This window comes from Leuciscus leuciscus (assembly GCF_965113295.1).
Source record: "Leuciscus leuciscus genome assembly, chromosome: 9".
Lineage (NCBI taxonomy): Eukaryota > Metazoa > Chordata > Actinopteri > Cypriniformes > Leuciscidae > Leuciscus > Leuciscus leuciscus.
Window position 1 is genome coordinate 14,046,986 of NC_138733.1, and position 27,635 is coordinate 14,074,620.

Here is a 27,635-nt window from a genome sequence, read left to right on the forward strand (position 1 = left end):
AAGGACTAAAACCTACAGAACTTCTGCATTTTCATACTATTAATCTAACTATCGTAGCTCTTTCTTTCATATAAGGAGAGTTTTTCGCTAGTGTAGAGTTCATCCAAATCCTCAGTAATGCACAGGTCTGTCAGAGCAGTTTCTACATTTGTGCCCTGAGCAAAGCAGTGCTTATTCATCAATGAGAAGCTGTGGAAGTTAAAAACATTGGCTAACTTAATCGAACACAGAAATGCAATAGAACCCGCAAGCATCCTGAGGGTCCTCTAAACAGCAAGGACGTTTGGAGAGGGCCAGGGCTCTTGTGTCAAAAAGTTTCCTCTGCATTCCAGTTAAATCCCCCCAAAATCAAGAGTTTTATATCACTAATAATTTGCAGTTTTGAGTTTTTTACTCTAGGCAGTTTCCGCAACCAAATAAAACATTTACATATACTCTGTCCTAGTGAGTTATCTTATAATATTGTGAAATATTAACATGTTTCCTGTTGTATTGTCTTTTAAAATGCAATTTATTCCTGTGATGGCAGAGCTGAATTTTTTAGCAGTCATTTCAGTGTCTCACAATCCTTCAGAAATAATTCTAATATGCTAAATTGCTGCTCAAGAAAGATTTTCTTATTAAATCGTTTTTCTTATTGGTCAATTTAATGTGTCCTTGATGAATACAAATATTAACTGTCACTCTCCTTTTTCACCTTTTTCATCTAAACTTAAATGGTTGTAATTCATGAAAGCTTTTGAATACAGACCTAAGGTTATTGCCCAAGACATACCTAAGACATTTAGCAGATTATTGCACTTCAAAAAAATTGAAGTGTAAAAAAGTTAAAGACGTTTAAGTTTACTGTAAAGCAAATGTAGTATACAAAAAAAAAATTAATACAAAATATATTTCACAAAATAATTTTTACTATAAAATTGTGACCTTATCGCAACTCTGACTTTTTAACTCGTAATAAACTAGTAATTCAGACTTTTTTTCTCATAATCGCGAGTTTATATCTCACAATTCGGACTTCATTTTTTGCAATTCAGATTATTTTTTTGTGAGATATAAACTCGTAATTGTGAGTTATAAAGTCTTTTCTATTCTGTGGTGGAAACTAGTCGTTTATAAAACTAGTCACGTTGCCAAACCTTCAGACTGACAGCAGAAGGTCTGGACTTCATGGCAACATTCATTGGCCAAAGGCCACCCAAAAGTTCATCTGAATGACATGTAAAACAACCAGTGACGGTTCGTTTTGTTCAGCATCATATTTAGAGGCGCGGAAATGTAAAGTCATTTTAACGTATTTTATGCTGTTTATGCCGTGAATTTCACATAAATCATATGCTTTTGAAAATCCAGCGTTTAGTTGATCATGATAAGCACGAACGTTAGGCCAACATCTGAGGCTGAGACTCGGTGGAAACAAGCTTCCCTAGGAAACTCACAACCTGTGATTCGTACTCTTTGTATAGGACACTCGTGTCCCTCCTTTGAGAACACCTTATTCGTAAGCATACTTTTAGCTATGAAATGAAACCAGGCATGATGGGAAACTCTATTAAAACACTAAAGCTGATTGTGAATGCACTAAGGGATATAGTTCCAGCACTCCATAATACACATTATCTCCTGTGCACCAGTTTGGCGCCGGTATATCATGACAATGAAGAGCATTGCCTCACCTCCTTACTCATATGTCTACTTCAAAAGATCCGCTTTTGTGCCAGCCATGTCGATGAAAATATAACCCCTCAGATCGAGACTATTTACAGTAAACTCCTCCAAAATGCAAGACTCATGTTACTGTTGCAAAGGATGAGGAGTGGCTACTGGAATTAAATGTATCCTTCCTTCGATCCTTGTAATTTACAAATTAATTATAGTGAATTTGCTAGAAGCATGTTTTGTGCTAGATTGATGTGGTTAAATCCACTTTGAATGCGTTATGAAAAATGAAAGGTAGTTTTGTAGGACTGACCAGCATTAATGACTGTTTTTGATAAAAATATGTGGCTGACACTATTGGTTACTGCACATTTTAAAACCAAATAAAGACACTGGCATGTATAGACAGAAATGTGAAGGTTACATTCAATACTGGGGTTTGTTTTCATCATAGTTTTAAACATGAAAAAAAAAAATACATTCTTTATAACATTCTCTAATTAATCTTTAAAGTAATTCGGGTCAGTTGTGATGTGGGCTTTATGGAGCATAAACTAAGTATGAATGCTGCAGAAAAGACCATTCTCATTCCCAACTCGTCACATATGGACGCTTGGTCAGGACACCTTGGCGTCACTCTTAACGCACCCTTTAGAGCCATTTTTCGACGTGCCGGGTACTCCATTGCTTTTAATGAGAAACCTTTGGCGTCATGCACAGACGCGATGAGCATGGGAATTTTATCGTCATAATAAAACAGCGCCGACCCGCAGAGGAATGGACTCTACAAGACCCCTGAAGGTGTCCTGTGTCTGTATCTGGCACCAAGTCATTAGCAGCAGATCCTTCAAGTCCCGTATGTTGTGAGGTGGAGCCGCCGTGGATTGATCTTGTTGGTCCAGCACATCCCACAGAGGCTTAACTGGATTGAGATCTGGGGAATTTGGAGGCCAGCGCAACACCTTGAACTCTTTATCATGTTCCTCAAACCATTCCTGAAGAATGTGTGCAGTGTGGCAGGAGCTTTATCCGGCTGAAAGAGCCACTTCCACCAGTGACACCATTGTCATGAAGGGCTGTACCTGCTCTGCAACAATGTTTAGGTAGGTGGCACGTGTCAAATTTATGTCCTCATGAATGGCCGAACCCAGGGTTTCTCAGAAGAACATTGACCAGAGCATCACACTCCCTCCACCGGCTTATCGTCATCCCACTGTGCATTCTGCCGTCATCACTTCCCCAGGTAAACAGCGCACACGTACACAGCCGTCCACGTGATGTAAAAGTAAATGTTCCGAAGCTCATGTGCCCATTGTAGACTCTTTCGGCGGAGGACAGGGGTCTTCATAGGCACTGTTTGGTCCGTGTGCACTGCACTGTGTGTTGTGACACATTTCTCCCATAACCTTATAAATCTTTAAAATTGTGTGTGACTTGTGGCACAGTAGACCTTCTGTTGGCTCAAACCAGCCATCATTACCCTCGTGCATCAATGAGCCTTGGGTGGTAAAATGTGATGTCAAGAGGTCCTGACCAAGCATCCTTAATGCAAATGAATCCTGAGTAAAACGAACTATTCTTGTTCCCTTCATCTGGATCTCCTATCTATTCAATTCGAGCGTTTCTTATCTCTCTTTCGAATTCATATCCCAAATTGGCTGACGGTCTGGGCCACCAAAAATAGCGGGGCAGAGTGACATTGATAATCTCTGTTAATGGCACATTACAGACTGGTATTTCTGCTGGAAACCAGCAGCTGAATAATTCGCAGTCGTCTGCCGCTGACAGCTGGAGTTTTGCCCCAAGAGTGTCATCTCTGCATTTCAGTTGAATAAAAAAAAATCTGCTCTTCAAAAGTTTGGAGTTTGAGAAGTTTGACGGGTCTGTGTTTTGCAGGAGAAAGATCTTCAGTGGAAGGAATCCTTTGAAAATCTTTTTCTATATTAGAAGGGAAATATTTTCGATATTTATTTTATGTGAAATTATATGGTTGCAAAAATAAGCGGATCTAGGCCACCAAATCTCCAATATACGATACAATTAGAAATAAACACTACTTAAAAATAATAAGTCATAAAGCAAAAATACATCAATTTTTAATTAGAATTTTACACAAAGAATGTGCTCTTTTTAATTTGTCATTCCCAATCTTTTTTCTTCTATTTATGTATTTATTTGTTTGTCTGTTTATTAGATATACTGGTGAAGTGTAATACATTTTATTTATTATTATTTCAAATTTGTATTGTCTCTTCTTTAATTGTTTTTATTTTGTATTTAATCTGTTATCCATTAGCAAAATGAAGCTTCTTGCATACTTAAAAATGTAACTTTCTGTAAGACTTTTATTTATAAATAATGATTTAAAATAATAAATCACAAAGGATAAATACCTAAATGTTTATTTAAATTTTTACACTTACTTTCCTTTTCCTTTTAAGAGTCATTCCCAATGTTGTTCTCTCAGAAATATTTATTTTGCACTAATTAACATTATTAACTAATCAACAATTGTATTTATTGATTTATTATAATAACTTAAGGGTTGTAATATGTAATATATTTTATTTATATATTATTTTATACATTATGAATAATATATACATGTTTATTCATATACATAAAAAATAAATGAATGGTAAATACGTGTAATACATTTTATTTATTATCATTTTCTATTTTTATTGTCTCTTCTTTAATAGTTTTTTTTAATCTTTTAATTAATCCGTTCTTTTTTTTTATCCAAAAAAAGGTCATCTTTTTATCTTAACTTCTTGCATACTATGAAAGTTCAGTGCAACGAGAGACTTCCTGTAAGACAATCCATCTTACAGAAGAGCGGTTTAATAACATCGGGAATGATTAGCAATGAGTTCATACACAGGGCATGAAAAGTTGTGGGATTTTCAGCTATATCCGTACAGATAGGACCCGTAACGTTACTGCTAAAGATCAAACATGCATAGGCTGAGATACAGAATGTGTGATTAAAAGCACACAAATCTCATGCAATCCCACTGCTTAATCTTTGATCTCTGTCTCTCTCTCTCTATAGGCTTACGTCAGCGCCAAGCACGAGGGAGACAAGGTGATAGTCTTCGAGAGAGCTAACGTCATCTTCATCTTCAACTTCCACCCGACCAACAGCTACAGCAACTATAGAGTCGCTGCGGGGCCGGCGGGGAAGTATCCTTCACTTCTGCTGAGCTCTTCATGCTGTTATGCTCATTCAGGACGCAGATGCTGGGAAGTCTGTTGTACAGGGCTCAAACTGAGTATTTATTAAAACTAAATAGAAATATAAAAAATACATAACAAAATGACTAAAACTAAAATTGTAATGTAAACTACAACTCTAAAAAACAGTATAGTAATAGTTATCAAAATAACACTGCTGTTAAGGTAATGTTATTTCATAACAGCTTTATTTTGAGAATTGAAATTCAAATTAAATATAAAAATTAGATGAAAAAAAACTTGAACGAAAATTTGAAAGTACTCAAATTACTCAAATTAAAACTGACATTTAAAAATAAATAAAGCTAAGAATAAAAAAATTAAAGCTAAGCTAGAAATATTAAAAAAATAATAAAAATTGCAAAACAACTAATATATATATATATATAAAATCTCGCATTAACAAAATTACTAAAACTTAAACTAAAATTACAGTGTACACTACAAATCTAAAAATAAAATGTAATTCAAAATATTAATAAATATAATATCATATAAACAATACCAAAATAACACTACTTATAAACAGCTGTTATTGTAAAATTACATAACAATTAATAAATGCTATTGTATAAATAATACCAAAATAGCACAAATAATTTTATGGTAAGATTCCATAACACAATTAATTAAAATAAAGCTGAATATACATATTAAAATGTACATACAGAACACATAACAAAATTGCTAAATCTTAAACTAGAATTAGAATGTAAACTGCAAATGTACAAATACAAATGAATTCAAAATTTAAATAAATCCTATAATATAAACAATACCAAAATAGCACTAATAATGTTATGGTAAAATGTTATAACCGCTTTGCTTCATTAATTGAAATAAAGCTGAAAAATAATGAAAAACAAGTACTAGATGAAAAACTGAAACTTAAAAAGCTTAATCAAAAGATTTAAAGTATATGTATATATATTAAATGTAAATTAGAGCTAAGTATAATGTTTAAAAACTAATAAAAATGACATAACAAAATTGTTAAAATCTAAACCAAAATTACAATGTAAATTACAAATATAAAAAAATAATTCTAAATCTTTATAAAAACTATAATATAGCTAAAACAAAAATAACACTAATTATTAACAGCTGTTATGGTAAAATTCTGTTATTGTTTGCTCATCCTTATTAATTTCTTCAGAGAAACTCAAAATCATTTTCAATATTGAATATTGTACTGGTCAAAAAGCACCATAAAAGTGGTTCGTATGACTTGCAAGGCCATGCAATAGCTTTTGACCCAAAGTAAATTATAATGCAGAACAATATGTGCTCAAAAACATTAACACCACATCTCACCCAGAGATATTCTGAGTAATGCTGTGCATTATTTTTTCCATAACGGTCCGTAACCATCCCTCAAATGTCCGAGGCATTTTCTGAAGCCATTTAATTGTGATGTTCTTCTTTGCAGCAACTAGGAGTATTCTTAGTAGCACACAAAGCTTTTGTGTGTCAGAATGACCAAAATTTGAATTTGCAATGACATGAGGGAGAGTACATGAGGTTCATTGAAATGTTTGATTGTGTACAGCGGGTTTATCTGCATCCCTGCTGGTGTGAAACTGCAGAACGGGAAGGAGAAACCAGCTTTCAGATGCAAACAGCTGAGGAGCTGCAGAAATAGCTGTCATTATAAACACGCAGGAGAATTTGCCACACATTACAGTGTGTGTGTGTGTGTGTGTGTGTGTGTGTGTGTGTGTGTGTGTGTGTGTGTGTGCCAGCGTGTTTGTGTGTCGGCATGGTATCCGTGCTCGAACGATGAGAGTTGAAGTGGAGCGTCCAATTAGAGCAGAAGACAGATGAAAGTGCCTTTCTGTTTCACAAGAGGTAAACAAGCCTGACCCAACAAGTCCAGAGTGCTTTTTCATTAAAGCATCTCACACACATACATCTGTGCTTATGCATCCATAAATCTCTGGGTTATCTCACAGTCTTCTGCTAGACTGTATCAGATGAGTCGGGGCAAAGTCACTGTATGTTACGATGAGAAGGAGAATAAGGCTCTGGTATGTTTAGTGGGTTTAGGGGGTGATGTGTTCACAGTGATGCTTCCCTGGACCCTTTTACACTGGCTAGTAATGTTACATTCAACACTATCCTGACCCTTACCCATAATTCCATATGACTGTCCTCGTGATTGTCTCAGATTTATGTCTGTAGTTCATTTATTTCATTTTACTGTTTTGATTTGGTCAACCAATACACCACTATATTGCAGATAATGCCCTTAATAATAATAATAATAATATGATTAGTATTATTATTCGGGGTATTAGCTGCAATATAGTATATTGTACCACTATTCTACACTGAATTATTATTATTATTATTATTGGTTTATTATAATAATAATAAGAAGAAGAATATAATAAATAAATAATCATAATAAACCAACAATAATAATCCTAAAATAATAATAATAAAAAATAACAATAAACCATGGGTAGATCCATCAGGGTAGAATAGTGGTATGATATACTATATTGCCGCCCATATCCTGAATAATAACAATACATATTTATTAATAATACTTTTAATAATTTAATGATTTTAATAATTGTATTATTATTACAAATTAACATGAAAACATAATATGTCTTATTTGTTTGTTTGGTTATCCAAAGAAGTGTATTAAATAAATAAGTGATTAATGATATAATAATACATTCACAATCAGTAATACATTTATTATTATAATTAAGGTTTATTTTCTCTTTTTTAATTGACTTTTGCAAAAAAAAACTGATTTGGCCCACAACTATGCCACTTTACAGCTAATACTCTTATTAATAATAATAAATAATGAAGACTGTTGCCATTCCCAGTTTTTTTAATGTATTACTTTAACAAAACAGGTTTATTAAATAAATAAATGATCAATAATTTAACTTTACATTCTTTGTATTATTATTTCAGTGTTGTATTTTCTGCAGAGAATCTCTTACTTGTTGGTAAAAAAAAAAAAAAGATGATCTTTGACATTGCATGCAAATCAGGCATATATATTTCATTGGACTGTTCCAAAAATAAGATGATTTGTGCCAGCAGTGCACCACTATATAGCAGATAATACCCTAAATAATCATAATAATAATAATAACTGGAATCATTACCAATATTAAATCATTAAATCACTCAATCCAGTTAATCACGTTTTAATTTAGTTTCTTTTCTTAATTTTTAATGTCTATTCAAGTGACCATGAATTTGATTTGAAAAATTTAATTTTACCACAAACATGATATTTCAAAATTTCAGTTGAATGCATGTGGGCCACTTAATGTTGTCATTGTTTTGTAATATCAGGCAAACTGGAGAAGTTACATGTACTAAATGACTTCTTTTTTTTTTTTTAAGGCTGAGTAGTTTGCATGACAGATGAGCTGTTTTTTGTCGTCTGGAACGGTTATGATGCATTAGTGATGCGGCCAAATGCATCCCTGAAAAATTGGAGCATAAAATATTTTGGCCCCCGTTTACACTTCAATACCAGGTGTTTAAATGCAAGTTTTTTTTGTTTTTTTTTTGGTTGTCTGTTTACACATTAAAAAAACCTTGGCTTGAGCTCCCGCCACGTCTAATGACAGATAAAAAACCCATATTTGTGTAAACAAGTGGAGCTACAGGTATAAGCCAAACAAAAAAAGCTTCAGGAGGAGGACGTAGTCATGCATTTGTTTTCTAGAGAGAGACAAAGAACTTCAAAGCCTTAAAAAGTTGCTCGTCCTTTCAGTAGGATGAGCATCGTTTTTGTTCCTTAGACTCTTTCTCTCTTTTCAAACTGGAAGACAAAGTTTCCCCTGAGTTAAGCACTCCACCACAAACATCAGCCATTAAAATTCTGTCGACATCAGCTTTTGACAAGAGCTCAAACCTTCGATGCATTTCTTTCCCCTCAATCTTTGGTTCTCTGCTCTCAATGGGTGCGTTCTTCGGGTGCTTTTATCCATTCAGATGGATGGAGTATTGCAAATCCCAGTTGGGTGCACTTCCTGTCAGGCCTGATGTGTCTTTGATACGCTGCGTGCCAACAGGCGTCTGTGATTGTGTCAGGTCATCATTCTCCTATTATCTGTCAGGGGCATTTACCTGAACGCCATTCTAAATAATTCAACCATATCAGCATTCCTCCTTGAATCTGTAGCTCGCGTGTCCTCAGGCAAAACAGCTGCACGCTTTACTACTGAAAGATTCTTGATGACTTTATTCCCCCCAAAAACTGCTTAATGAATCTGATAGAGGATGGAAAGGAGGAAAGTGCATATTGTTAGTATGAGGCAGAACACCGTGATCTCAGGGGAACGACTGCGCTATCGAAGATGAAAGTGTTGTAAGAAGGGTCAGTCTTTGGGTCATGTGGGCATGTTATGGTTGAGTTTCTTGAAATGATGACTGCCAAAAAATCATTGCAGAAGCTTCATACACATCTGAAACTGAATGATATATTAGACGCATTCCTTACACACAAAAAGTTTGGGGTTGTTATGTTATGGTTTTAATGCTTTTGAAAGAAGACTCTTATGCTCACCAAGGCTGAAAAATAAAGTAAAAACAGTGATAATGTGAAAAATTATTTTAATTTAAAATAAATATATTCCTTTGATGGCAAAGCTGAATTTTCAGCATCATTAATCCAGTCTTCAGTGCCACATGATTCTTCAGAAATCCTTATATTTTGCTGCTTTGCTGCTCAAGAAACATTTATTATTATTATGAATGTTGAAAACGGTACTGTTTTTGTGATAAGAATCTGTGAAAACACATTATTTTTCACATATTTGCCATTGTTGCAGCACCTCTCTTCTTAGTCTGTCAGTAACGTTCTGTTTAGTTCTTGTCTCTATTAATGTTTCAGAAATGCCACTCCCCTTCAACACACTTCTAAGGCAACTCCCACATGAGCCTGATGGAGAACATAATATGCCACATTTGCCACCCTGATATCCATTGTGGGTAACACAATTTTTATTTCATGCATTTTGTCCATTAATTTTATGTTTATTGCTAGAAAATTACATAATCGCACAAATCAAGGTTTTAAACTATGTAAAGTCCCCACCGTAAAAAAAAGTTGCCGTCTTAATTTTTTGAGTACAATCAACTTAGATGTATAAGTCATTTAGTTCTGGCATGAAACTCTAGATGGTGTAGGCTGATAGGTCTTTAACTTATTGGTAGCAATCATGTCATTATCTGCATAGCACAGCTGATTGGCTGCTTTTTCATCAGTGGCCAATGAGCTTGCTGCTCAAACATTCAAATACTTGGCATTGTTTGCTGTTGCACACTTTCAGAACCAGCGTAGCAGATCTATTCCGCCAAGACCAAGCGTGCCGCACAAGCCCTGAAAAGTGAAGCCAAAACGTCTCGATCGCCCCCCAGTGACTGGTCCTAGTATAGGTCATAAGCCCTGCCTCCCCGTGTTATTCAATGGGACGTGAGACCATCTAAACAATTAAATTACACTTCAAATATCTTTTTTCCAAAGGTGGTTTCTTTCATTTGCTGTCGTTTTTATCACGCTGATGTAAGTTCAAGTGTCTGTTTAAAAAATAAGTTGGTTTTTAGTTAGTTACGTGATGCTATAAAAACGGTGGTGTAACGTCATGATTGACAGCTGTGATTGACAGGTTCTCTGAGCGAAGTAGTCACTGAAGCACCAATGGACATTTTTTTCGGGATCTTCGGAGGACTGAGGAGATTGTATTTACTTTATTTTAACAAGCCTCTTGTCGTACTGCAATAAATAAAAATTATGAGAGTGCATTCTGCGAGAGTGAGGGCGGAGCATTGATTTCGCGGCTTTACTTCCTGCTCACTACTGCGCAGGTCTGGTCCCAAGATCGCTACTGCGCAGACTCAAGTTCCAAGATGTCAGCGCCATATCGGGACACTGGCGGCTTCAGTTCTCACCAATGGAAGAGAGCGAAGGGGCGTCGTCCATCTTTTTTTACAGTCTATGGCCAAGACCAAATACATTAACATTGCCATATCCATTACCATGCCAATCTCTATTACCATACCAATCTCCGGAGAGTTGTCATGACAGAAATGTATTAACTTATTTTGATGAGTTAAAGTAATGTAAAAACATGTTGTCTGATCATACTTACTGATCATATACATTTCAGGGTTTTAAAACAGCTTCTGAAACCTCTTGACGATCAATTTTATGAAGGTTAAGCATCAGAAAAGTTCAGGCCTATTCGTTAAACGTGCCAGTGACGTTTGCCCGATGTTTACTACGAGAAAAGGATACAAGATGGTGCTGAGATGAAACACCGTGTGTAAACTTCATTTAGAAATGTGGTCGCAGAATCCCTCCCAGTGCCAAGACCTGTTTTCCCCTCGGAGGACAAGCTGCCATTACTGCTGCCCCTAACACAAGAAACACACGATATCACGACCCTCTTCGCAGTCATGATCACGCACACGTTTCACCCTCTCGTCCGCTATTTTTCCTCCTGTGAGCAAATTGACTTTGATCTCAGGCTCTCCTCTTTGTTCAGCAAGGCTTGGTTGATTACAGTGCTTCACCGCCAGAGCTGCCTGGCCTCAGAGACAAGCATCTGTAAGCGCAAAAAAACCCATAATTGCTAAAAGCCTCCAACTGCCAATTTCATCAGGAGAGCCACTGATGTTACACTGGCACGCTTGCCAGGGAACATTGAATTAGCCATTTTGGGTCTTGTGTATTCATACTCATGTACGCACATACACATACTTTTAGTATTCTTCCGGCACTCTGTTTTCTGTGCTGCCTGTCACGTACGCTTTGGTCCTGGGTGACAGTCATGCTTGTCTAATGGGAATGGGTGGTATTGATCAATGCATGAATGCTTGAGGTAGACTTCCTCTTAAAGGATCCCTGTGCCTTATGTATGCTGTTTCTCTCTCCGTCTCCCCGTAGACGTCTTTTTATGGATCTCAGACTGTGTCTGTGTGAATTCACTGGGGGCGGAACTGATATTCTGCAACGCAGCACTTCTTGCTAACATCTCGCTTCTGGTGCTCTTCCTCCAGAGCCGCAACATCAAATGTTGGCATCGATAATAACGTTATTGGTTTCAAAAAGGCTCGGAAATACATTTCCAATGGTAGGCAGCCAAATCCCTACTGAAAATCCAGGTCTAAGGGAGTTTAAGATGGTCTCCCTGCCTTGCCAGGCTGTCATGAAATATCGAAACCACTCAAAAACCAGCAAGCCACGCCTAGCTAGACTAGGCTAGGCAGCTCTAAGTGGTTTATTTCCCACAGGGTGATTGTCACTAAATGCCTTTGACACCTTCAATCTGCTTGCTCTAATGATACATCATGAAATGGTCTGTTAATCATTGGCTGTTCTTCAAAAGGTCAGCAGCAAACAGAGTCAAAGTTGGAGTTCAGGCGTCACGTTACAGCGTTTGACCTGTGTGCAACTTGGTGTTACGCTCTGGTTGATGAGTTCAATGCAATGTGGAACATTGTCACGAGTCATGTGGAAGGACCTTTGTATGAAATTAGCCTGCTTGATTAAATGCTAATGACCAGACTTTATTTACGCTGAGGAAGTGAAGACTGGCTTTAAAATTGACCACAAAAAAGTGGTAGTTTAGTGGTAAAATTTAGTTTAGGGAAACTTTAAAGTAACAGTTTTAATCAATAAGGCCATTAATCTCAGGTTACAAAGCAAATCTTAGGTTTTCTTGCTAACACACACAAAAAAGTTGCTGCCTTAAACAGCCAAGTGGATTGTACTTAAAAATGTCAGTAATTTCAACTTAAATTACATGAAACTGACTTAAAAAATTAGCTGAATCTTGTATAACTAATACAAAAAAGTTGAACATTGCTTAGCTTATTTTGATGAGTTAAAGCAATGTAAAAGCATATGTTGCTATAACTTATTGATCATATATATTTTTTACAGTGCAGAAGTAATTGTCTGGGTCACCATTCAGGTTCAAGGAAGTCCTATTTTCCTGCTCTTCACAAAATATTATATTATGTATCGTGGCAGTTTGAAAATTTTATTTCTGGTGATTGACAATGTTTACTAAAAGAGACTAAAAGGTTAGCTTTAGTTTGCTTCTACAAGCCTTTGCGCTCTTTTATCGGGACTCATATTTCACAGGACTCAAAAGTTCAGTGTTGTACCAGGTGAGCTACTGAGCAAGTTTACTACATCAGAAGAGCCACACAAATGGAGCTGTTTGTGTGATGCATATGTCAAAAAGTATTCATTTTCAAACCATGCACTATGTTAAAAACGTTTTACGGTCATATCATAGTTTCATGCAAAGAACTGCGTGAACACAAGTCTTTATTATTTGATAATCAGCCCCTGTAAATCATAATATATGTGAAAATGAATTTTTGGAGTTTTGCAGAATTGTTGGTTGAGGCACGTTTTTCCGAAAGGTTCTATAACACACATAACCAGTGTTTATTTTTAGTTAGCATTTAGCTTAGTTAGTACCGTGGGGTAGTGATGCAATTTTGCATGAAAATTAGCTAAATGGGATGGAATTAATACATAAATGTAAGGTGTTTCCTGCACTTGAAGAGAACTTAAGCTCTTGCATGCATGCTTTACTTTTTGTTTAAAAACTGACAGTATAAGCAACTTATATGAATCCTCCGTTAATTCTCTCTGAGAAAAAAGAAGGCATCAGATCATTTTGTTTTTCTCACTCTCTTCCCCATAACATCTCTCGAAATATCCATAACAAAGGAAGTTTGTTCTATCAGTGAGAGGATTCAATGCAAATAGGAGTATGGGGGAGTAGGGTCGGGGGGGCATCTGTCGTCATCCTCAGCAGGAATAATACGCCAAGCAACACTTCTTTTTAATCATCACTATCAAAGCCGGCAAGCTGGCAGTAAAAGCCAAGTGTGCTCCAGCTCCAGGGCAGAGTAAGAGAGCGTTTGAGGATAACATGAAGACCCACCGCTAACCCATGGGGATAGGAGGTGATTATTCAAGCAGCCAATTAGACGCCTGTCTGCATGTTTGTTACATCTCACAACTGTTTAAACCCCTGAGAGGTAAACAGAGAAAGAGAGAGAGAGAGCAGGAGTGGAGAGACTGGGGACTCCAGCTTCTCCGTCTATTTCCTTCCTTGTGCCACAGGAATACAGTTGTTTACTTACACGTTGAAGGTGAAACTGTATATTTACATGGCAAAATGAGCTGGGGTTTTTTGCATGCCACATGATGACTAAACTAAATGCATTGTGTTTTGTTTTCTGTAGATTTGTAGACACATGGTACCACATGTATCATTCGTTCTCAACTGGTCTTGCATCAGGACCCTGTTTTTAAGTGACGACACATGGTACCAAAAGTAAACAGAAATTTCCTACAAAATAAAATATTGATTACATAGTAATAAAAAATTATAATTATTATTACACTTTAAAAAGTGGTCAGTTGACCATAACTTAAAAAAGAGAGGAAACCTGTTGCCTTAAAATTAAGTAAATAAATGTAATGCGTAATTGAAAAAATTGTTATTGTGATAGTAAGTACTTGACAATTCCACGTAACTTTTTTCAATTACGCTTGAAGTTTATTTACTTAATTATTTTAAATCAACTGATCATTTACAGTGTATGTTGTTGTTTTGTCAGTATTTGATTCTTAAATAATTTCTTTTTACTTTTGGTTATTAATAATGGTTTATTGTTATTGTTGTTGTTGTGCAAATAATAATAATATTACCAGGGTTCCCACGAGTCCTTGAAATCCTGGAAAGTTTGTGAATCTGAAAAAAGGCAGAGTTTTCTGAAAAAAATTCCATATTTCCTCCGGTCCGCTAATGTGTTATTTCGCCAAAACTTCATGGCCTATGCATACTAGCTTGCTTGATTTGCGTTAGTTACGCGCATTTACGCGGTACATTAAGTGTTTCCGGCGTGAGGTACTTTGTGTTGTACGTTGTCTTGATGTTCACGCGCGCACGAAACTACTATGTTTCATGGTATCATGTAGAAGTTAATATCAGATCATTTTAGAATACAGTATAGGATGTACCGAATATTCTTCAGTTTCATGCAAAACAGAAATACGACAAATAGAATTTCAGATCTGTCATATGGCCAAAAATAAATGCAAAAAAACCACACTTTTTTTGCATAGTTGTGTTTGACGCATGAAAACCGTAACAATGTATCTTACAAGGTAACACGATGTAACCTTGCTCTCACTTAAAATGTGTCCCCTCATTAAGTCCTTGAATTTGTGGGTATTGGACCTGGAAATCCTTGAAAGGTCCTTGAATTTGAAGTTAGCCAAGGTGTGGGAACCCTGAATTATATTTTATATAATATTGCATAATATTTCTATTAACTATATTGCCTTTTGCACAATAATTTAAGCATTTTTATTCCCTTTTTAAAAACTAAGCCTACTTATTCATCTATCTATTCTTTATTATATAAGTAACTGTTTATTTAATTTTGTAAAATTATATGAATAATAGTTTTTTGTTATTTGTTCATCCCTGCTTGAGAGTCACTGCCATGATGTCTTTTTTATTTATCTTTTTCATTCTTTTTTAGCACTATAGAAAAAAAAACATGAAATTGACTCTTTATTTTTTACTATTTATTTTAATAAATGTCCCTAATCTTATTGTGCATGACTCATCGGTGCACGTTATTCGTAGGCAAAGAGGTTTTGGAAATCTTTTTTCAAAATGCAATAACTTTCTCTGCCGTTCACTTTTGTGATGTTCTTTTGAACACGTTGGCAAGGCAAAGATGCATTATTTTTTCCCTTGATATTGTTCCACTTAAAAACAATTTTTCTTGCTTCATCTTGTCTTTAAACAATTGTTCACTACAAGTTTAGCTCCATCAACAGCCTCTGTGGGATGCTGTCAATTAGCACAGGTAATCATTTCAACATTAATGCGCTTAATGTCTGATGTCTATGGTGCAATCCAGATGTTCAGCAAGTTTTAGCACCTGAACTTGCTTGAATTTTCAAGATGCATGTCCGCTTTTTAGGGATGTATTACTCAAAACTTAAAACACAAAAGCATGAAATAGATTTCCAGTTTTCCACAAAATGTGTCTTCATTATTCTTTTATGCTCTCTGTCAGAGATATTTCTTATTCCGGTCATGAGTCTAGGCAATTACTTTTTTTAATATTTAATTTAGTCAGTGTAGCACAGAGTGAAATTTTGTGTGTGCACGATTGGTGTTGTTTGAAACATTTTTTGATGGAATACATTATTAATATTTTGAAATGGATAAATAATTCTGCCTGGAATTGTTGATGTGGTGGCTCATCGGTTTTATATGGGACAAATGTGTGTCATTGTCTCGGAGGAGCTCAAAGCAATCAGTGCTGTTGACTTGCAGCGCTGCTCTGCATTCTGACAAGAAGAAAGTGGACAACCTGTTGACATCCAGAACACTTCAGAGTGGACACCATGCAGATGGTGGCTTGCTTTGAATAAATGACAAGATTTGTCCCTGTAAGACCATCAGGTGTGAGCATCTAGAGCACATTTTACTGTAATGTGACTGATTTATCTTCTCCTTCTCATGAGTTCTGTCTCCAGGATCTCCTGTTTGGTTCCTTAACACGTTCTGCTCCAGATACAAAATCAAACTGGACTCGGATGAAATCCAGTATGGAGGCCATGGCAGACTGGATCACAACACCGATTTCTTCACTGAACCATTGGGATTCAACGATCGGCCCAACTCTATGATGGTATGCACACTATACTTTTTGTTAGCATAAACTATACACCATTCCTAGCCCATTCAGAATCTGTTTTTCACAGACAGAAAAATGTGTGTAATGTGAGTATCCTTAATACCACAGACATTTTTTTAAAAATAAATATGAACAAATCAAATTAAAACAATTGTAGCCTTTAAGCATACCTCATTAAGTAAACATTGGCCAAGTAATTAAAAACAAGCAAACAAATTCCCATTTGATTACCCGAGTAAACGTTCAGTAATCAAATAAAGATTAAATCAACACGTTACAAACACTAGATCAAATTAAAAGCTTCAAATGAAGCAAACAGCAGTGTTCATGTATCTAACAGAAGTACATTATCAGGTATTCAAGCAAAGATTCCGAAATTAAATGTAAATCAACCCTACTTAAATAAATAATTTGCATATTTTGCAATTACATACAAGACATTACTATGTTAACACAAAATTTCACAGAAAGACAAGCATTTTAACGAAGTGCATTTGACAGTTTACACTAGTAACCGTACTGACGTGGCAAGACACACATGAGACATCCAAAAAAAAGCTCTTTCCATATATCATAGCTTTGAGAATTTCTCTTGTTTTATTTTCCTGCATTAGCATGCAAAACTCCTCCTGATAAGTGTTTGAAGACTGAAAGAGCATTCATTGAAGCTCAAGACAAGAGTTTGTGATTGAACTAGGGCAATGCACAACATTTTCAACCATGCATTGCTAGAGTAATGCATGCACTACATATCTTAAACCATGCAGTCGCTATATAATCTTCCTGTTATTGAGGCTCCTTTTATGTATTAGGCTCTTTATCAGAGAAGTAATAAATGGGAGTCAAGTGCAACACTATCTGTAGTATAGTTAAGTCTCCATCAGATAACTTCTTCTATCTCTTGGGTTCCAGCAGTCATATTGTGAATTCTCTTTCCAGAGGCCTTATTGAAATTAAATGCATGGCGTGAAATTTAAAACCCCTGTTTCAGGCTGTAGCTCGTGATGCAAGTCTTCATTCCTCCCTCGCTTCTCCTCTTTTCTTTGTCGCCACCCTCGTCTCCTCACCTAAGGGCCTGCCGACGATTTAATAAGATCCATAAAAATTCAAAAGCAAACTTTCCGTTTTGCTGACTTGTCCTATTGTCAACATAGTTTTGTAATTGTTAAGCAGAGCGTGTGGAACAATCTTGAGCTTGTAGGTAAAAAGTGTCAAATTAAAGATGTACATAACTGATGTTTGTTTTCTTAGTTGTGTAACACCTTGGGACCACATTAATGGACTGATTTCATGAATCTGAAATATTCACCCTCATCCTCATTCCTTGGAGAACAAAAGGTGATATTTTTAAGAAGGTTCACGCTGCTTTTCTCCCTGCAATGAATAGAAAGATTACACAAGACAGCGAAAATGTATGGGTGCTTTAACACAATTTTGAATAATTTCAGTGACTTGAATCTTTTGAACTAGTTCAGATTCCTTCAGATTCATTCACTGATTCATTCAGTGACTCTTACTGCATGTTACATGGGCTACATTCACAATATCAGTTTTTGAGATTGACGGCAACCGCATTTACTTGCAGTGTGTGAGTCTCGAAATGTCCCGTTTACACAGCAACTAAATTGATTAATTGCAAGTTCGTCTATCAAATCTTCATTAACCATCAGCAGTTTTTATATTTGAGAGGAGAGTGGAGCACAAGTTGTCCCACTTGGTCAGAATATAAACACTACTTATAGGGATATAATATATAATATTTATGAATGAGTCACTGAATCATCTACTCAACTATTTCATTAACTTAGTCAACCAAATCAAGTCTCATTATGATTTGCCTTTATATCTATTTAAAAGAAATGTTTAAGCACCATACATCTTTACAAACGAGATGTTTTGTTCAGTGTCGCTCTAATTCAGTTTCAAAACACTGACTCATTCAGTGAAAGGGTGTGTTTGTTCAGTCGGTCCAGCCAGTGAAATGCTCCTGAACAAACCCACATGTGAGTATCAAATTACTCATGCTAGCAGTCGTCATGTGCCATCTGATATACTGGTAGGTGATCCGATACTGTAATAGGCATTTATTAAATCTGCATTATTTATCAACTATATTATTTTCAGACTAGTAAATGTGCTGAATCTACTCTGGAAAACCTCATGGGTTGAAGAGACCTCAAGGCCTTTGACAGAAAGGCAGCTAAACTAAGCTAAATACATGATTGAAAAAAAAAAATGACTAGGTGATGATTGAATAATTTCTATGCACTGATATTCAGCGTCAAGGATCAGTGCTGGATATTTATTTATTAGTGCTGCTTACTTTCTACAGAAAATCAAGTTTTTAGTGTTGAACTATTGTTTTGAGATGTACTGTACCCTCCTCATTGCATATGAATATGAATGTTCTGTATGTTGCGGTTCTGAAGTTGAATAGATATGACCTGAACCCTGTGAAATTGATAGTGATGCATTAGTCTGAATATATATTGAGCCATTTAATGCACACCCAGAACTCTGCACCATAGAATCAGCAGTTTATGGTCCCATTTGATCTGAGGCGTCCATGGAAACAGCAAAAATAGCCTAACTTTATGATATAAAGAGTTTATATTGAGAGTTATAGAGTTTTTATGTTTAGACCCCTTCCAAGTAGTTTCTTTAAATTCATCCTCTGTACACACACCGCTGCTACAGCTATCCAAGCAGCGTTTGTGACAAATTCACAATCATATTTTTATTGATTGATTGGACTCGTCATGTCAAAAGTGATAAGAGTTTTATGGACGTCGCCATCTTTGATATCCCTTTAGTCATTGTGGGTAAGAGAATAAGGGCTTGACTCCCGTTGCACATTCAGACAGACAGTATTCGAGACGCTGCTGTAAGTTGCTGTGTGAAGTCTGCGAACAGGACATTTTGAGACTCACACCTGTAAGTAAATGCGATCGTCAATCGTTGTACACTCCTAAAAATTAAGGTTCCACATGCATGCATAGAAGAGCCATTTTTGGCTCCCCAAAGAATCTCTCAGTGAACAGTTCCTAATATGTGACCCTGGACCACAAAACCAGTCACAAGGGTCAATTTTCTGAAACTGAGATGTATACATTACCTGAAAGCTGAATAAATAAGATTTACATTGATGTATGATTTGTTAGGATAGGACAATATTTGGCCGAGATATGACTAGTTGAAAATCTGGAATCTGAGGGTGCAAAAAAATTGAAACATTGAGAAAATCGCCTTTAAAGTTGTCCATTTATGTTCGCGATTCTGCTGCATTCACTCACAATTTTTTTATATATATTTACGGTAGGAAATTTACTAAATATGTTCATGGAACATGATCTTTACTTAATATCCTAATGATTTTTGGTATAAAAGAAAAATCTATAATTTTGACCCATACAATGTATTGTTGGCTATTGCCACAAATATACCCGTGTGACTTATGACTGGTTTTGTGGTCCAGGGTCACATATAACCTTTTTTCTTTGTGGGAAGAACATTTAAAAAATCTAATGATCCTATTTTCACTTTAAAGAACCTTTTGTGAAATGGGTGTTAAAGGTTCTTCGTGGAACCATAGGTGCCAATGAAGAACCTTTATTTTTAAGAGTGAACGATTTTTTAAAGTACATAGTTTGCAGCACACGCCTAGCTTATTTTTTCGAATGTACTTTAACCCTCATGTGGAGTACATTGAGTTCTGCCCAAGACTTTCTGCTCCCTGTGCAAAACCTCCTCTTTTATCTCCCCTGGAAGCCCCAGCTGCATTAAGACAGCCTTCATCAATTAAACCCCTAAAATTACACATTCTCTTTTTTCTTCCTTTGTAGCACTTTATTAATTCAGAAACCCCTATATCGTTTCCCACCCACTTTTTGCCAAACGCAAAGTTTATTTTAACAAGCGTGTGACCAGTAGCATTCCCAGCAGGGAATAAAGCCAGACACAGACAGACAACAGAGCGGTATTCGTCGGAGATTTCGCTCTGATATTTGTCTTTTCCGCAGCTCAGAGCTGACACACCTGCATAAGATAGAAATTAATCATTGTGATTGTTGGCAGGTGCCACAGTACGGTCCCTTTCTGCTCAATTTTTCTCCATGATTTATTTAAGGGCCGCAACTTCAAAGTCAATGCCAGTGTGCGTAAACTTTGCCTCCCTCTTTGCTGTTTCTTCCCTTTAATGGGTCCATCAGCTCACCACCTCCGTTTCCATGAGTGACAATAAACTCATTTGCTGTCTGAAGGCGTTGCAAAGGCTGACACGCCGCGCTCTTAAAGCGACGCATTCGGCAGAATCAGGTATGCGGCAGGATGACTGCGGAGGCGCCAGGCAGCAAATGAGTGGAAAATTCTACCCTTTCACTTTGCAATGATGAACAAATATGAATTCCTTGCCCCAGGCGTCCATTTGGTGCGAGCGTCGTCTGCGCTTTTACGTCTGTTTCCTAAAGTTTTGCATATGAAATGGGTTGTTTGAATTCCAATGATATTCATGAGACACTAATTGCGAAATGCCTGTGAATCACCCCTTTTGAGGTTTTCCAGAGCTAACAAGACTGCTTAGCTCGATCCTCCATCAGAAACATGAAATTCACTAAATTAGTATATGAAAAATGTCCGGCAGTGAACTTTCTAGTTGTTCAACACATCTCTGTGCATGTGATAGATCGTTTAATTAGCAGTTTTGTATTATTTATTATCATTAAAATAAACCATAAAAAGTTTTCAGCTCATAGAGTTTGGCTTTGAAGAAAACTCCCACGATCTCCTGACAGTTTTTAGTGTTTATAAAAATAATTAATTTAAAAAAAAATTGAATTAGTGAACTACATTTTACATGTTCTTAAAGGGATAGTTCACCTAAACAATGAAAATTCTCATAATTTATTTACCCTCATGCCATCTCGAATGTACAGTACATAACTTTCTTCAGATAAACACAATTGAAAAGTCCATAAAATAAAAATGAATGGCTGCCGCTTGGTTGATGCTTAAAAAACACACACACACAGCAATCAAGACTGCAGTCCGACCCCAGTGTCTTCTGAAGTGAAACGTTAGTTGTTTGTATCTATAAATCTTGCTTCCAGTCTACTGTCTTGCGAGCAGTGCTGGGTTGATAACTTACAAATTATAGGCACGCCTCAAAGCTGTGCTTCTTTGGAAGCAGAGCCAAACGCAAAGTTACAAAAAAATGCTGTGCACACCACCAATGCGAAATGGGAGCTATGTCCGAAAACTGAAAAATGCTGCCTTCGGAGGATGGATTCCAAGGTAGGAAGGCATCAAGGTAGCCTGGTTCTACCAGACTCTCGTACATTTCATTTGTACAGAGAGTCTGGCCTCTCTCCATTGACAAGCGTTAACTTCCTTGTAGGCGGGTTTTCTGTTGAAGTTTAAAACTATTGGATCTGCCCAGAGCCACTCTGGATCTTTTACCAATCGCTAATGTTTGGTCGTGACATAACCCTACAACTCAAACTAGCGCACGACCTCAATGTCATCGTTCTCAGCCACTCCCTCTGTTCGCTGATTGGACCGGTAAAAAAATGATCGGAGAAAACCAAAGAATACACCACAATCCCAGACGTAGTACTGAAGGGAAATAAAATTGAGCGGAAGTACGCAGGAGGGCGGAGCCAGGCTAGCATCAAGGCACGTCCAAATCTAATGTTAGCTTAACTTCCTGGGCCCTATCTTGCACCCAGCACAATTGACTTTGTACACCGACGTATGTTTCATTCCTATTTTGCACCCGAAGCACAGCGGACTTTTCCCTCGGCAGACGCACCTCATTAAATTAGGGAATGAACTTGCGCTCCCGGGGGCGGTTCAGTGAAAAGAGGAGGCGTGTTCCGACGCAAACGTTCCCTGATGCTATTTTGCAGTTCCAGAAAACAATTCCGCCACAGACCAGGAAAAACCTAGTCTAAAGTCAGTGGCGCGTTTTCAGTGGCGCGTTCAGATGCTATTTTAAAGGCGCATGCTTGGCCATAATGTAGCGTGTGCACAACGCGCATACACTTTGCTTCTCTCATCTGACATTTTTGCAAACCATATATAATTACAAGGAAAAATATTCCACACAAGGGAAATCATTGTGGTGTCCATGAAGATGTGAAAAAATAGGCATAAATCAAGCTTACACATTTACCCAAATTATTATACGCCTGTTTAACCGAAGCTAATTTGGGTGGGTTTCTCCCATCCCCATATAATGTCACTTCTCTGTCTTTTACGGCTCTGACGAGAACGTCAATCTCCTCGGTGCGCCTGGCAAATCCGCCGTTATAATAGCAAGCCGCCATGGAACAAGCGCTCCTGCTCTTAAAGGGAATGTGAGATGACGCTCTGATTGGTTTATTTTACGTTATGCCCAAACCATACCTATGAGTAATGTAGCTACTTCAGACCAACCCATTTTAGATTTGCCCACAAAGTTACTTGCGTTTAGCGTTTGATACTTGTGTTTCAGATCGTTAAAATAGCGCCCCCTGTCTCCTGAGATTCCTTTATCTGATCGATTTTTAAAGGCAGCATAGACGTATCCTTCACTGCCTTTGATATCCCACAATACTGTGCGTTCCATTCTGTGACAGTTGAGCTAGAAATAAAGATGGTGTATGAAAGTTGCGGTTAGTGGTCAGTTTGTGTATAAATGTATGTTTTTAACCAACATTTATCACTTTTGATCTAATTTCTAGCAAGAAATTACTATTGTAGTAATTAAATATTTGCTTAAGTTATCACCAAAGTTCTCTCTATTTTGTTTTCAATTAAAACGTTATCCTGCCTCAGAATTCTCTCCGAATTTAGTTTCGTGAGGTGCCTTTGTGTGCAAATGCTGCCTGCAAAGTCATTGCCTGATAAGAGAGTGAGGTAACAAGTCGGCTGCCTAAGTTGTGGGACGCAGCCGGGGTCTCGCACACTCTACTTGCACGACCGCCCACACCGCGATGACATAATTTTTGTCGCGCACACCTTCGCACTCGTGCAAATGTGGACTACCACTCCTCACATGATCTTTACAATGCACTTATTCTGCGTTCACACTATGTCTTTATTACCGTAACTATTCTCAACTGTAAAAAGCCTTCACATGCTTTTAGAACTTGTAATTACAACATGTAAACATTTTCTGAGAGCTACGACCGTGTACCAGGTGTACCACCTGACCACTGCAGATTTTTAGGTGTGTTCGATTTGAAGAGGCGCTGTGCAGACCGATCGGTGTATGACATCAAAGTACAGCGGGAGCGATTCGAAAGCATACCAAGCTTTATTTACAGCAATTACAACATATTGTCAAGTGTCACAACGTCCCCGTCATGATCGATCATATGACGGTAGACTGTGACGGTAGCAATGATTTATAGTTAAAGAAGTTTTAAATAATAGTATTTCTCTCACACACACCTATCGTTTCACTTCAGAAGACATTTATTAATTCATCCAGTGGGGTTGTATGGATCACCTTCACAATCGCTGTGTGGCTTTTCAAGCGCCATTCAATGGCATTATATGGACTCACAGAGATGGATTATTTTCTCAAAAATCTTTGTTTGTGTTTATCTGAAGAAAGAAAGTCATATTCATAGGGGATGGCATGAGGTTGAGTAAATGATGTGAGAATTTCCAAATATTTTCTCAGATATTTGAGTACAGCAGTTATTGATTTCTCATATATTCGGTATTTTCATGCTTTGCTGAACAATAATTAGGAGTTCAGCATTACCTGCATGTCAATCATTCACAAGCGTCTCATACTAAATTCTTTTCACTGTTGATTTAAAACATACACTGTTCACAACCATCCAAACATTCCTTTTACTTTCAGTCTTTTTGTCTCAAATTGATGGATTTAATTACATACTACTGGATGTGTATAATGTAAGCATTTACATTTTTTTGCCCTCAATCTCAGTGTCCACGCACCACAAATCCGTATCCAGCTGAAGCTTCTTGCTCTGCTTCAGTCAAGAAGCACTTGAAAAGGGCTGAGATAAGAGACAGGTGTGTGAGAGTTTAGTCGGTGAGTGTGTTCTCCAGAGACTCGCAGAACATGGGTTTGAGGGGGAGAAACAGCGGATTGTTTTGGAGTGTTCTTGTTTTAAGGTTACACAATGTGCCCGTCTTCAGAAGGTCATCATAAGACTCCGACATCTCCCCGAGGCTCGTGAACCAGGCTTGTTTTGCGCATGATGTGCACTGATCCGGCTCGCCCGAACATCAACCCGCTGAAGCCGTGTTCTCAAAGGCTCTTCTGATTCTTCCTTGAAACTCTGTACTTCACAAACCTGCTCCGGGGAAGCAGTCGAAGTTCACGATTCGAGAGGCTGTATTCTTATTTGAGTCTATTTCGTACATCTTCAATTTGTTTATGCATCAATCAGCGGCCCTGTACCTTTCGTTTACTTTTTTCAAATGCTCTTTCATGCTGATCACAAAGAGAAGTTCTAATGATTTACTGTCCTTGAAGCAGAAAGCGCTTGAGCTGCCATTGAATATTTACATAAGCACAAAAAACCACATGTGCCATTAAGGCCTTCAGACACCTGCTATTTGGCTCCTGCCAACCTTTCCACAGTTCTTATAACAAGCATTGAAATGTTGGGTTTGGAATAAAGTGGACCTAAAAAGTATGATGACACTTAAATGTCACAGTAATATACAGTATAACAATATATCAAATTAAGTGGCATTAGTTTTTATTATCATTGAGATGCTATTATAGTTTTTATTAATCTCTCTAAATTAGTTTTTATTTATATATTTTCATTTTCATTTTAGTTTAAGATGTAATTTTGTTGTATTTTTGTCATTCTTTATATCTAAATAATTATTTTAGTACATCAAGTTAAACCAAATGTTACTTTGGTAGCTGAAATAAATTGAAATATGGGTAAAAGTTTACAATAAAGGCCCGTACATACCAAGGACGATACTGGAACTATAACAATAACGATAAAGATATATTTAAAAAAATCTTGCTAAATTTAAAAGTATAGCAGTTCACACCACAAATAACGGCACAGTGAGACAATATAGTTGGAATCACTTTCAGAATGATTTTTTCACTGACAGCCAATCAGAATCCACCAGACATTAAAGAGCATGATAGTTGATATTGTGGCGTTATATATGGTCAGACACTTGCATGTGCCATTTATATTATTAACATTTTACCAAAATCAAGCTCAAATGGAGTTACAAGGTTTTTGACCTGCAAATACGTGTTTTTGTTCGTCATTAGAACGGTCACATCTGAGGCAGTAAGTCAAGTCAAGTCAAGTTTATTTGTATAGCGCTTTTCACAATACAGATTGTATCAAAGCAGCTTCACAGTATTAAATTAAAATAATACAACAAAGTTTGTTTCAAGAGGAATTTATTGATTGATAAAATTAAATTAAATATCCCCATAATATCCCCAACTGAGCAAGCCAAAGGCAACAGTGGCAAGGAACCGAAAAACTCCATCAAGTGACCTGATGGTGTCCTAAAACTCCATCAGGTGACCTAATGGAGAAAAAAAACCTTGGGAGAACCCAGGCTCAGTCGGGGGCCAGTTCTCCTCTGGCATTTATGAGCTAGAGGCCGGATTGTAGTTTGAACTGTAGGATTATATGAATGCCTGGCTGAAGAGATGCGACTTTAATCTAGTTTTAAACTGGGAGAGTGAGTCTGAGCAACGAACAGTATCAGGAAGACTATTCCAGAGTTTTGGAACCAAATGTTAGAATGCTCTCCCTCCTTTGGTGGTTCTGGATATCCTAGGTATGACCAAAAGCCTTGAATTTAGTGATCTTAAAGAGCGCGATGGATTATAGGGTGATAGAAGATCCGTTAAATAGACTGGAGCTAAGCCGTTTAGGGCTTTATAAGTCAGTAGCAATACTTTGTAATTAATACGGAACTTTATAGGTAACCAATGCAGTGATGATAAAATCGGTGTTATATGATCATATTTTCTTGATCTCGTAAGAACTCTAGCGGCGGCATTTTGGACTAACTGTAGCTTGTTTATTGAGGATGCAAGACAACCAGCTAATAAGGCATTACAGTAATCCAGTCTCGAGGTCATGAATGCATGAACTAACTTTTCTGCATCAGAAACTGATAGCATATTACGTAGCTTAGCAATGTTTCTAAGGTGGAAAAAGGCTGTTTTTGTAACATATGAAATATGATTTTCAAAGTAAGTGCATCGCATGTTTTCTGAACTTATTAATGTTCTGGTGAGACTTTTAACCAGCTGGTCTGAAGCTGAAGGATGTCACATGTGTCCTAGCAGACTTTGGTTCATCACATTACCTATGAGCACGATCCAACGTTTGACCACCACAAAATGTCCCAATACTAAAGAAATGATGCAAGATAACATCTACAGTTTGCACAGAATTTTCCATTTTCTATTTCATTTGCTGTTCATACTGTAGGTGGCAATTGCACAATGTTAATTGCGCCAGGCAAATAGTCTAACTTTCATGAATAAAGCACACTTATAATGAGCCTAATTTGCATAGAAAGGAGGCACTTTAGTGCTGAAAAGAATGACAATGACTTCATTTAAATATGGCACAAGTGGTATTTTAGCACTTTTAGCGTGCGGATAAACTAGCTTGATGTCGATTAGTAAAAAAGTTATTGCATGAAAATATCTGTTTTTAACCTATTCAACTATGTCAACTATTTGCTTAGTGCTTAGTTTTTAAATAGGTTTTAGATTTTTTTTATGTTTTTTTTTTTAATATTAATTAAAAAATTGTGTTTTTGTGGAGTCACACCAGTGTGGTTTTAGTATTATTTATGTACTATTATAGTATTTATTGATATTTTGAATTGGCTTTTATTCTTACATTTTATATTTGTTGTTTCTTTGTCATTTCTATATAGCTTCAAATTATTTTTATTTCAGTTGTAGCTTTATTTTTATAAGCGAAAACTATTTTTAATGTTTTTAGTTGTTAACAATAACGTCACAGCAC

At 36.7% G+C, this 27,635-nt stretch overlaps 1 protein-coding gene across 1 annotated transcript in view; it reads left to right on the forward strand.

Moving 5' to 3' along the window:
• Positions 1-27,635, forward strand: part of gbe1b (glucan (1,4-alpha-), branching enzyme 1b) — a 146,274-nt gene that overhangs the window by 113,951 nt on the left and 4,688 nt on the right. The window contains exons 14-15 of the mRNA XM_082181172.1: positions 4,715-4,845; positions 16,509-16,626. Coding sequence (XP_082037298.1) covers positions 4,715-4,845; positions 16,509-16,626 — 249 coding nt within the window. The remainder of the gene's footprint in view (positions 1-4,714; positions 4,846-16,508; positions 16,627-27,635) is intronic.